Source organism: Myodes glareolus, chromosome 3 (assembly GCF_982192425.1).
Source record: "Myodes glareolus chromosome 3, mMyoGla1.1, whole genome shotgun sequence".
Lineage (NCBI taxonomy): Eukaryota > Metazoa > Chordata > Mammalia > Rodentia > Cricetidae > Myodes > Myodes glareolus.
Genome location: NC_142028.1, coordinates 89,924,405 through 89,936,681, shown reverse-complemented (window position 1 = coordinate 89,936,681; position 12,277 = coordinate 89,924,405). Strand labels below are relative to the sequence as shown.

At 43.0% G+C, this 12,277-nt stretch overlaps 1 protein-coding gene across 2 annotated transcripts in view; it reads left to right on the top strand.

The window, feature by feature from the left end:
• Positions 1-12,277, top strand: part of Lepr (leptin receptor) — an 87,468-nt gene that overhangs the window by 43,533 nt on the left and 31,658 nt on the right. For both annotated transcript variants that reach the window (XM_048453170.3, XM_048453168.3), the window contains exons 6-9: positions 1,239-1,381; positions 2,876-3,020; positions 11,466-11,756; positions 11,902-12,019. In XM_048453170.3, the coding sequence (XP_048309127.3) occupies positions 1,239-1,381; positions 2,876-3,020; positions 11,466-11,756; positions 11,902-12,019 (697 nt within the window). The remainder of the gene's footprint in view (positions 1-1,238; positions 1,382-2,875; positions 3,021-11,465; positions 11,757-11,901; positions 12,020-12,277) is intronic.

The following is a 12,277-nucleotide window of genomic DNA, read 5'->3' as shown; positions in this document are numbered from 1 at the left end:
TTGTAATAGTAATTTCTACAAGCTCAGAAATTCCTATTAATTGTACAAACCTTGTAAATATAGAGGTGTTCAAAGAACAAATATATATATATATATATATATATACATATATATTGCCAGTTATACACACTTCTAATTTGCAATATATATGCTATTGACTATTTTTAACAACTCGGGGATATAGATTGGAGACTGACTCAGCATTTGAAAGCTCTTACTCTTGCAGAGGTCTCAGGTTCGGTTCCCAGCACTCACACAACAGCTCACAAGTCCCTGTAACTCTAGCTCCTGGGGGGTCCAATGTCACCTTCTCATTTCCTAGGGTACTTGAATGTGTGTGCATGCCTGTGCACACAAGCACACACATACAATTAAATAAATTCTATAAAATAATGAAAGTATGACTTTGTGATAAACCGCTTGAACTTCAGAAGTTAAACATTTTCAATATTCTACTACAATGTGATTTTTAATGGCTGCTTGAATTTCCTTTATGCTATGACCCTTAATTTAGTAACGTAATCTTTACCTGTAAGATATTTAAATTCTGTCTTCACATATTTGAAAAGTTTTCTTAACGGTTGACATAACCAAGTACTTCTGTATGCATATACACATACAGATAATAATCACATGTACTTTTAAACTCAGAAATCATTTACCTCGATAAAGTCCCCATTAAGCTAAGAGACCCCACTCCTATGTCGAGATACAGTCAGGGCCTTATAATGGTCCATTTATTACATGGGAGTGTTTGTTCTGAGCTGAATGGGTGTGTTTGGATTGGTGTTTTACATGGACAGATATGCTGACTTTTACCCAGGTTTTCTGAACAGTGTTCTGCATTCTGCTGTTGGCCTCATGAAATCAGGTACAGTGACTGCATCTAGGCAGAGGCTCCAAGTAAGTTTGAAAATTACCAGGCAAAGTGAACTTAGGCAGACTTTTTATAGAAGGAAATCACATTTATCAAAACCACTTACTAGTTTATAGTCTTTCCCACACAGGGGAAAGAAACCAAGACAGTGGTTTGCTGTGCTAAGTATGGTACAGAGGAAGGGCCCACCATGCATCTCTGCTTTAACTCTGTAATTAGCCCTCAAGCGATTTAATTTTTTTAAGTATCTGAAAGGCAAGCTATGCTGGCAATTCATTTCAACCTCATTTTACTTGGATATGGTTGCTGTGAAAACTGCCTGATTTAAAAGTCTTTTTTTTTCCCCCCGTTTCCCCTTAAGTGAAGCCTGATCCACCGATAGGTTTGCATATGGAAATCACAGATGATGGTAATTTAAAGATTTCTTGGGACAGCCCAACGGAGGCCCCGTTTCCACTTCAGTATCAAGTGAAATATTCAGAGAATTCTACAGTTACAAGAGAGGTAAGTTTATTTTGGTAAAGAAAGTGAAACTTTGAGAAGCGATTAAAGATTCCCTAAGTCTTGTAGAAATTACCTTTGCCTGCTAAAAATGCCTGTGCTTCCTAGTGAGGACTGAATTATATTGAACATTACATATTGAGATAATTTATACATACTACAGAAAGTCCAGTTATGGAATTTTAACTTATAGTTATAACCGTTTTCATCGGTAGAGTGCGGATGTACATTGCATCCTCCCGTTTCTGTGGCTCAGCGTGTTTACACACAGTGTTTGCGGCGTCTGTGACGTCAACCAGCATGATGTCAATCAGCACCCGCTTTTGCAACCAGCGTGATGTCAATCAGCACCCGCTTTTGCTTATGTTGATGTGTGTTTTGAGTGCCTGTTTGTTGCCAGGGGCTATTCTAGATGCAGCAAGATACGTTGGGGTCAAAGGGGGATGAGGAAAGATTGTCATACTAAGGGCGGTTGGGCATGCTTCACTGGGAGGCTGATATTTGAGCAATGATTTGGAGGAGCTGTCTCTGTAGGGATCCGAGAGACTGGGTACCTGAAAGAGCAGTGCAGAAGGCCGGTGTGGCTGAGGCTGTGAGTGAATACAACTCTGATGGGAATGGTGTCTAAGCCCGGAGTGGGTGGGGAGGAGGAGGTCACGAATGGCCTTCCTGCTGCTGCATCATACCAGGTGGAAATGGATCTTCTTGGGACTGTGTCTCTTTTCTGAGGTCATATTTTTAGAGAGCAATTCAGGAACCCTTGGTGTCGGTGTGTAGTCACAGAGTGAGGGCTGTCGCGAGATGCTTCCTCATTAGTGAGTCTGAAACCACAAGAACGTGCTCTAGGCACGCTTCACACTTTTCATGATTTTTATCCTTTGACTCCTGTCTTTCTCTCACCGTCTCGAAGAGATCAGACAGTTCAGCTGAAACACCTTACTGGGAAACTGAATATGCCACACAGGGAGATCCTAGCTGGAGTTTGCTTTCTCCAGGATTTGGCTACAGATGTCTTCACCTCTGGTTTATAAACTGTGTTGACTCCTGGCCTAAAGTTCAGGGTCAGGATGTCGCTACCTGGGTCAGGACATCACTATCACTCACGCTCTTCTTCTTGGGCAATTTCCCTCTCTAGGACCCGGGCAGCCCTCTCTGCACCTCTGCTCACGGTTCCCTACCAGATATGCAATGGACAGAAAGAAACATGGCTGCCAGATTCCCAGGAACTTTGGCACCATTTCTCAAAAGCCCTAAAACCCACATTGCCGTTAGTCTTCAGTTAATGCTTGTTAATCGGCACAATTGTTTGACCGACAGGCTCTTTAAATTCCTATTTATCATTTTTTTCATTTGGTCACTGATTTCTGTTTCAATTCTGTGGTCAGACATCTGTAATGCTTTGCTTCTCTGAGGTTTGTTGAGGCTTGTTTCTTCTCAGCTTTGGCAAACGTTCCTCACCGACTTGATGCTCTGTTGTTTCAACATACCATTTCACAGGCTACTGAAGTTGTCTCGGCTCCGTCCCTGCTGGTGCACGGTGTGCTTCCTGGATCTTCTTACGAAGTTCAGGTGAGGAGCAAGAGGCTGGACAACTCAGGACTCTGGAGTGACTGGAGTTTGCCTCGAATCTTTTCCACGCAAGGTAAGGCTTGCAAAAGTTTCTCTGGAAATATTCCCCCAGACCTTGCCTTCCTTGCCATTGGTATATCATGAGATTTTTAATTGAATAAAAATCTTCAATTTTTATTTCTCTCAACAAGGGCGGCGGGGGGGGATAATATTAACATTTTATTTAAAATTCTTTCTGCAGACGAGGCCTGGGTATATAGCCTTGGCTGATCTTGGGTGCTGGCGTAAGAGGCCTGTGTGTCTATACCACACTACATTTCCCTCAAGTCTTGAGCAGGCTGATTTGTTACTGAAAATTGCATCCGAGTGCCTATTTCTTTCAAAATACCCTCTTTCGGAGTTATTTGTTTTTAATATGAAAAAGTGAACTGTTTAATCATAGTGGCTCATGCCAGTGGATTCCGGGATTCTGGAGCATGAGAGAGGAGAATTGTGAGTTTGAGACCAGCCTTGGTTACATAGTGAAACACTTCAAAAAGATACAAAGTTAACATGAAGTTTCCACTTTAAAAACCTAGCATGTATATCACTTATGTGGCTAATTCTTTCATTTTTGTTTAGAATCCACTTGTATTCATTTGAGATAAACATTAAGGGCTGGAGAGATGGCTCAGTGATTAACAGTACTGGTTGCTCTTTCAGAGAACCTGAGTTCAATTCCCAGCAACCACATGGTGACTCACAATCATCTAGAATGAGATCTGGTGCCCTCTTCTGGCATGCAGGCCTACATATAGGCAGAATATTGTATACATAATAAATAAATAAATCTTTAAAAAAAGAGATAAACATTTTAAATGTTTATTTTCAGACGCATGTGTACCCACGAGTGTGTGTGTGTGTGGGGTGTGTGTGTGTGGGGGGGGAGGGTTGTGCTCAAGAGGCCAGATGTTGTCTTTGGCTCTTCTAACTTCACCTTATTATTTGAGACAGGGTCTCTTCCTGAACCTGGAGCTTGCTGACTCAGCTGGGTTAGCTGCTTGGGCAAGCCCCTCAGTTCCTCCTGTCTTTGCTTCCCAGTGCTGAAATCACAGGCCTCGGTTATTAGGCTTGGCTTTTTCTGTGGTGCCAGGGATCTGAAATCAAGGTCTCAGGCTTGTGCAGCAAGCTCTTCACCTACTGGGACATCTCACCAGACTGTTTTAGGAGTTTTCAGAGTAAAGTCTTTGTACTCTCAGGGTTTTGTTTTTTTGTTTTTGTTTTTGTTTTTTTTTTTTAAATTGCTCTGCGTATTTTTATTAGCTGTAATTAGTAGGGAGAGGGGACAAAGCTCACAGGCTACACAATTTCATGAGATACAATATAGGGGAAAGAGAATCATCTTTCTTGCAACATTATAGAGTCTTAGTGCATGCTTTCCTGGGGAAAGTGGACCTCTAATTTCTGGTGGAGGGCATTCATTGATGAAGAGAGGTCTGTATATCAGAGTTCCTTGATCAGGAACAGGTCAATTGCTGGGCCTAAGGGTTGTCTCAAGCCGGGTAGAGGAGCTGCAGTTCCTGGAGGTGGGGATGGAGTACCCATCACCCTGTGCTGGGGGATCAAGCAATGCTGGCAGGAACAGCAGTAGCAGCGGCTGCTGCGGTGTCTCTCACTTGTGCAGTCATTAGTGACTGGGCTGGACTCCAGCCACTTGGACAGAGCCAGGTGATCCAGCAACAGTCTGGGGGTTAGGAACACCAGTTGTCCCCCTAACTCCAGGACCTCTTGTAGTACCACCAAATAGCACCTGAGCAGTACCAGTATCTTTAGAGGGTGGCCCCTCCACAATAGTGGATACTGTATTTTTCCTGTGTGTTGACCAGACCCTAAAATGGTTTGTGTGTGTGTGTGTGTGTGTGTGTGTGTGTGTGTGTGTGTTTTTAAAATTTTCCTTTCTTCCCTCACTCTGGCTATTTTGCATTCATCTCTAAATTTACCATAACTCAGAAAATCAAATTTGTATTCATGGTCAAAAAGCCTTCAAAGTGTCTGTAAAGATCAGCCATTTTGCAGGCTACATCTTATTCTGCAGTCAGTGTGCGGCAGTATCTCGTGACTGGTTCCTGTCGACTTGATCGCTCTCCCACAGTATCAGGTGTCAACAGTAAATAATTGATTTTATCCCTGCATCAGGTTTTCCTACCGATAAAGCAAGCTTGGTAGAGGCTGTTCAAACTGTGGGTGGGTCCTGTTCTCTTCTTGGAATCCTAACTGCTACAACAACCTGTTGGTATCGGCCAAGATCGCCTGGCACAGCTCCCCCGGGAAATCCAGCCCAGAGCCTGGTGCTACTGAGAACACTGTGGGTACAACTGATACTCTTGGGGGCCCACTGAGACTGTCCCACATTCGACCTAGACTTCCACCTCCGGCGCTTGTAATTCAGCAGTCCTTTTCAGGTGTGAGCGATCTCCTGGGCTCTCCATCTGGCTGCAGTGACTCAGAGGTTGTGTGTCTGGCATCCAGCCACCTCTCCGAGTTATTTTTAACATCAGGGAAACGGCGGTTTATGCACGCGTCCCTCAGGGAGGCGAGATGCAGCGTTTGTTGAGTCCCGAGAGTCTTGGGCCATTTCCAACCCTGCCCCCATTGAGTTGTGACTTTAGGAAGACAGTTAATTATCATTTGGTAGCCTGCTTGTTCAGTGTTACTCAGGTTGATGGTGGATGCTCAGACATGGCGCTGTAAAATACTGAACACAGTCAATCTATTTCATTCAGCAAGTTCCCTTATTGATTACTTAGTATTGAAGACGTGTTAATTAGACAGAAAGCAAGTTGCATCAGTGTCTGAGAAGCACTGATTTTTTTTTTGCTTTTGAAGTCAGAATTATATTTATTTGTTTTTTTTAAAGTAAATTTTATTAAATTATAAAAGTTTCCATTTCCGCCCCTCCTCCCAACACCCTCCCACTCCCCCCACTCCCCCTCCTCCTCCCTCTCCGTCCCCCAGGGCAGTCAGGGTTTCCTGCCCTGTGGGAAGTCCAAGCCCCTCCCCCCTCCCTCCAGGTCCAGGAAGGCGAGCATCCAAACAGACTGGATCCCCAAAATCCAGCATATGCAGAGAAAACAGGTCCCAGTATCATAGTCAATGGCTTTTCAGAAAGACTCCGGGCCAGCCACATTCAGAGAATCTGGCCAAATTCCGAGAATCTGGTTAGATCACGTCCTCGTTCAGTCCCAGTCCAACTGGCCTTGGTAAAGTCTCATTAGATCCGTTCCCTTGTATCAGTGGGTGATAGCATCCCTCGCAGTACTGATTTCGTTTTTCATGTTCTTCCTCCTTCTGCTCCTCATCTGGACCTCGGGGGGCTCAGTCCGGTGCTCCAACGTGGGTCTCCGACTGTATCGCCGTCCTTCGCCAGATGAAGACTCTATGGTGATAAGCAAAATATACATCAGTATGGTTATGGGCCACGGCCGATTCAGGCACCCTCTCCTCTGTCCAGAGAACAATCTGGGGGATCTCTCCTTGGACCTGGGATCCCATATATAATCAAGTCTCCTGTAACCCCTAAAATGACTCCCTTAGTTGAAATATATTCTTCCCTGATTCCATCTTCATCCCCCCTCCCTCCCCCCCCATCCCAGGCCACCGAGCTTTCCCCATTCCTCCCCTACTCCCCTCTCTCCAACCCTCTCACCTTCCATCAACCCTCCCACCCCCCCATGCACCTGAGGTTACCTGGGACTCTTGTCTATTTCCTACCTCCTGGTGGATAGCCAAATAATCTTCATCAGGTTCATCTTCTTATTTAGCTTCTCTAGGATCACGAATAATAGGCTCAAAGACCTTTAATTATGGTTAGAATCCACTTATGAGTGAATACATACCGTGTTCCTCTTTTTGGGTCTGGCTTACCTCACTCAGTAAAGCGTTTTCTATTTCCATCCATTTGCATGCAAAATTCAAGATGTCATTGTTTTTTACCGCTGAGTAAAACTCTAATGTGTATATGTTCCACACCTTTTTTAACCATTCTTCTATTGAGGGGCACCTAGGCTGTTTCCAGGTTCTGGCTATTACAAATAGTGCTGCTATGAACATAGTAGAACAAATGCTTTTATAGTATGTTAGGGAATCTTTAGGGTATATTCCCAAGAGTGGAATTGCTGGGTCCTGAGGGAGGTTGACTCCCAGTTCCCTGAGAAACCGCCACACTGATTTCCACAGTGGCTGCACGAGTTTGCATTCCCACCAACAATGGATGAGTGTTCCCCTCACCCCACATCCTCTCCAGCATAGGCTATCATTGGTGGTTTTGACTTTAGCTATTCTGACAGGTGTAAGATGGTATCTCAAAGTGGTTTTGATTTGCATTTCCCTGATTGCTAAGGAGGTTGAGCATGACCTTAAGTGTCTTCTGGCCATTCGAAGTTCATCTGTTGTGAATTCTCTGTTCAGTTCAGTGCCCCATTTTTTAATTGGGTTAATTAGAGTTTTAGTGCCTAGTTTCTTGAGTTCTTTGTATATTTTGGAGATCAGACCTTTGTCTGATGAGGGGTTGGTGAAGATCTTCTCCCAGTCAGAAGGCAGCCTTTTTGTCCTACTGACAGTGTCCTTTGCTTTACAGAAGCTTCTCAGTTTCAGTAGATCCCATTTATTCATTGTTTCTCTTATTGTCTGGAAGCACTGATTTTGGAGTCTGCCAGTTTATACAAGGATCATCATTATGATTTCTTTGAAGAGGTTCTTCACCTTTCTCTGCCCCAGTTTCCTTGTCTGTAAGATCAGGATGTTTTCATCTGGACGGCTTTTATATGGCGAAATAGCACAGTGAAGTGTGTGGTATGGCACCTGACTCATAACAGACATTCGGTAACTATCAGATGTCATTTTAGTTTATGACTTCACAGCCTACATGTTCAGAATCTCAAAACCAAAAGAGATGGGAAGATCGACACTAGCTGCTTCACACAAAGTAAGATCGTGAGAGTGAGCTAAACCGAGTGTTGGACAATTAGTTCAGTATGCGAAACTCAGGCATTTGGCACGAGGAGATTTAGATGGCGATTTTATGTGTTTATTCTTCAAATAACCTTCTATATGTGTAGTGGGATGCTGGTAAATCAGGTTTTGAACTTTGTGGTTCAAAGGAAACATTTTCAAGGGAAACATTGTCTTCTACCAGCAGGTCTTACTGACTAGCTGTGCCCTATGGAGTCACATGGGGGAAATACAAACCACAGTATCCCAGGTGGTGTGTGCTGTGATGGGGTCAGGTCTGGAGGAAGAAGGAAACTGTGTGAAGGAAGGAGAAGGCCCCCCCATGCCTACACACACTGAAAGTCTGTCTTTATTAGCCACAGGGCAATGCGCTTAGCTTCCATAGACAGATGCTGCTTTATTTTCTTGTTTTACTTCATAATTAAAATTTAAAACTTCCCCTTCAAGAAAAAGAGACAGCCCTAGAAGAATCAATGTTGTTTTTCAAAGTTTGCTAGGATTCAAGGCTGAATATAAAAGCTTGTCTGGAAACTTCATATAGTACAATGATTGGTTACATTTTGCCAAATATTTGTTCTCATTCAATTTAAGTCTTTAGATGGATATGGTTTTAGTTCTGTTTTTCTTTACAATGTATGTCAATATCTGCAAGTTTAAATTTACTTGCTTTTTTCAAATGTCAGCTCATATTTTGCATTCTTATATATTATAGTCATGTGGGAGGCCCTCCAGGTGACATACAGGGACGCAAACTACACCAAGAGATAAGAATGAAAACCCAGTGGAGATTGACTTTGTCAGCTTGAATCAGACTTCAGAGAGTCTAATACCAGACCGTTCATTGTCAGGATGCTTAAAACATGGTACAATTGGGGAGAGGTTTCCAGGCAACAATCAGTCCAACTCCAGGTGCACACTGAAGCTTAAGGGGTGACTACATAGAGACTCTTTTACAAAGTACATGTGACCAGGAGGGTGGGGTCTACAGCTAGAAGACCTAGAGTCTAGAGTATTCTCTGATAGCATAGAGGCCATCACACCATAAAGTACTCGTGACATCTCCCCTAAGGACGGGTAACAGTCTAGGGAGGGAAGAGTCTGGGATAACCATTCTGGGGAATTAGGGTGAGGTCTGCCCTTTCAGACAGCAAACAGACCAGCAGGTTGTTATGACCCTCCACCCTCAACTTTCTGGGTGGAAGACAGGTATTTGATTTGCATCTCCTCCACTGAGGAGACACCCCTGCATGACTGACATTTCTTGTTCATGTTGGGGGACCCCTGTGCCCCGACATAGTCAGATATTTTAAAGCACACACACACAACCTTATCATTTAGCTTGTGCAGTAGTCAACCACGTGACTATTAGTAGCTAGACTGTCAGTTATCACTCGGGTGTATCTCTAGACTTCAGACACCCTGAACAGAAAAAAAAAAAGTGATTAAATAGCACCTTCTAGTCAAAATTACCCCCAAGCTTAATTTCATAAGATTAAAAAAATGTACTTTGGCTCCTATTTTAGGTTTTAACCTTGACCCTGTTGCTTTAAGCCTGTGATATCACAGTTCACCAACAGTGGGAACCTGCAGGAGAGAAGGTCTGTTTAGCTCACTGCTGCCAGAAAGCAAAAAGAAATGAAGAAGGAGCCTGGGTCCCACTGTCCCTATCAAGGGCATCCTCCAAATGACCTGGCTCCTCCCATGGGACTGTCCCTTATGAAGGTTTTATAGATCCCAATAGTAGCACAGGCTGGTGTCCCAGCCTTTAGCTTATGGACCTTTGGGGACATTTAAAGTCTCAGCCATAGTGCTTCCTGGTGATCTCAGGCAGCTTAGCTGCCTCTGAGGGCTAGTAGGTGAGGATTAAGAGAAAGAAACTCACAATAAGGGAAACAAACTAAGATGCTTGCTGTGGAAACAGAAACTAGCCCACTTAAGTAGCTCCCCAAATATTTCTCTTTACAGTACCATCCACTGTGCTGACACAATGGCTAGGTGATGCAGACTGAATCACAAATCATCTCCATTAGGCAGGATCCATGTTTCCCCTTTACAGAAAACTCAGTGCATCTGCTCCTAGAATTAAACAGTCCATGTTGGGGCCCGTGATAAACACATTCTAAAATCAAAGCAATTACCTAGAAATGCTTTGATTTGTGGCCTATATTCTTTTGAGAAATCCATAACAATATTATCACTAGACCATCTCCTTTTTATAAAATTCATTAATGTATATATTGTAAAGTTATCAGTGGGTTTCGGTCACATAAAGTAAAAGTCATGGCTTTTCTATTCCTCAGGCTAAAATTTGGATAGTATTTAAGTATTCACTGTTTATCTCATATGTTTTATCAATTTTTAGAATAAATTTATAGATTGTCACTTTTAATGTTTGTGTTAAAGCCTTTAGTCTGTCACAGCCATATGTATCTTAACTTTATTTCTCAACTAAGCCTCACTAGATGCATTAGATGTTGAACTAAAATACCTTGAGGCTTTAAAAGTAATTTGTAAATGAAAAGCCTCAATTGATGAAAGTCACTCTGTGCCTCTGTAGAAAATAACAGCAACTCGGAGGCTTTGAGACAGTTCGGCAGTGAGGTTGCGGAGCTCACCGAGTGGAGTTAGCCATCTCTCGGGTGTGCAGCAGGCACAGGTCAGTAGTGAAGGCTGCATGTCCTTGAGGTACCCATAGTCTAGTGCGTCTGCCCGCTGCCGTCCTGTTTCTGTTTGCCATAGATACACTCAGTCCAAGTGTCCAATGTGGAGAGTCCATGTACAAACCATTGCAGTAAATTTAGCATGATATTACAGGGCCAGCCATTTGACCCATTTCTTTGCCTGTTTATTAGAAACTTTCATACGTATGACTAAAAGACAATAACAACAACCCCCTTCCCATTAGGATTTTGTATCATCGTGATAACACGATGCAAGCTATGTTTCACCGATTTTCTTGAAATTAAAAGTTCACTTACGTTGCATGCACACACATGTCGCAATGCACATGCTGAGTTCAGAGAACACCTTGTTGTGGTTAATTCTCTCATTCCATCATGTCAGTCCTGGGAACAGAACTCAGGTCCTTGGGCTTGATGGCAAGTCAGACTTTACCCGCCAAGCCTCCTCACTGCTTCTTCTCTTTCCTGTAACAGGTATTTATTTACTTACTTATTTTTGTTTTGTGCCCACACGTGCACATTCAGTTTTAATAGTCTGGTAGAAAATGTATCATTGTGGAAATGATAAATGATACTCCATTTGAGTTCATTTCAACGACAGTTGCTACAACAGTTGATAAGCCCCATGTTCAGAAGCTTGTCGTGGTGTTCCTGGAGGTCCTGTTCACTTGAGAACAGGGGTTCCTGGGGCTATAGGGGCTGTCCACAGTGTCAGTCAGTTTCTCAGTACATTGACTTGAGGCTGGCAGGGTAACTAGGAATATGGGGATCTCTTTGCTGTGGTATTGGCTACTCACAGGATGGTTTCCGTTCCCGTCTGAATGCCCGCTTTTCTTCCTGTGTTACAGATGTCATGTACTTCCCGCCCAAAATTCTGACAAGTGTCGGATCGAATGCTTCCTTCCATTGCATCTACAAGAATGAAAACCAAATAGTTTCCTCCAAACAGATAGTTTGGTGGCTGAATCTAGCCGAGAAAATCCCGGAAATCCAGTATAGTGCTGTGAATGGCCGTGTTAGCAAAGTTACTTTTTCCAACTTGAAAGCCACCAGACCCCGCGGGAAGTTTGCCTATGATGCAGTGTACTGCTGCAGTGGGCAGGAGTGTCACCACCGCTACGCCGAGTTATATGTGATCGGTAAGAACCCCAAGGCCTTGTTCATTCTGCCCCCACGAGATCACTCGTTGTCACGGACTGCATTAGAGTCCTACTACAGAAAATGTTTTTCATACTTTTTTTGGTGTTTGTACTTTGTATTAATATTTTAATGTGTTTTAAATAGATGTCAATATCAATATATCATGTGAAACTGACGGGTACTTAACTAAAATGACTTGCAGATGGTCACCCAGCACAATCCAATCACTTGTGGGAAGCACTGTGCAGCTGAGGTATCACAGGTACGTCTTAGATTTGCTTCTTGGTTTTCCTCTGGGCAGGGCCAGTTATATATTACCATAGCAGACATCTGACATATTTTTTTTCTCCCTGAGCAGAAGTTTGAATTTAATTTGCTAGAAAATTTGTGAGGAATTACATAAATTGTAATCTTTGAAAACATTCACACCTGAGATTTATATTATATTATATTATATTATATGTATAATATATATTGTGCTTTAACCTCATATTGTCATGTCTGTCAAACAGTTTCTTGG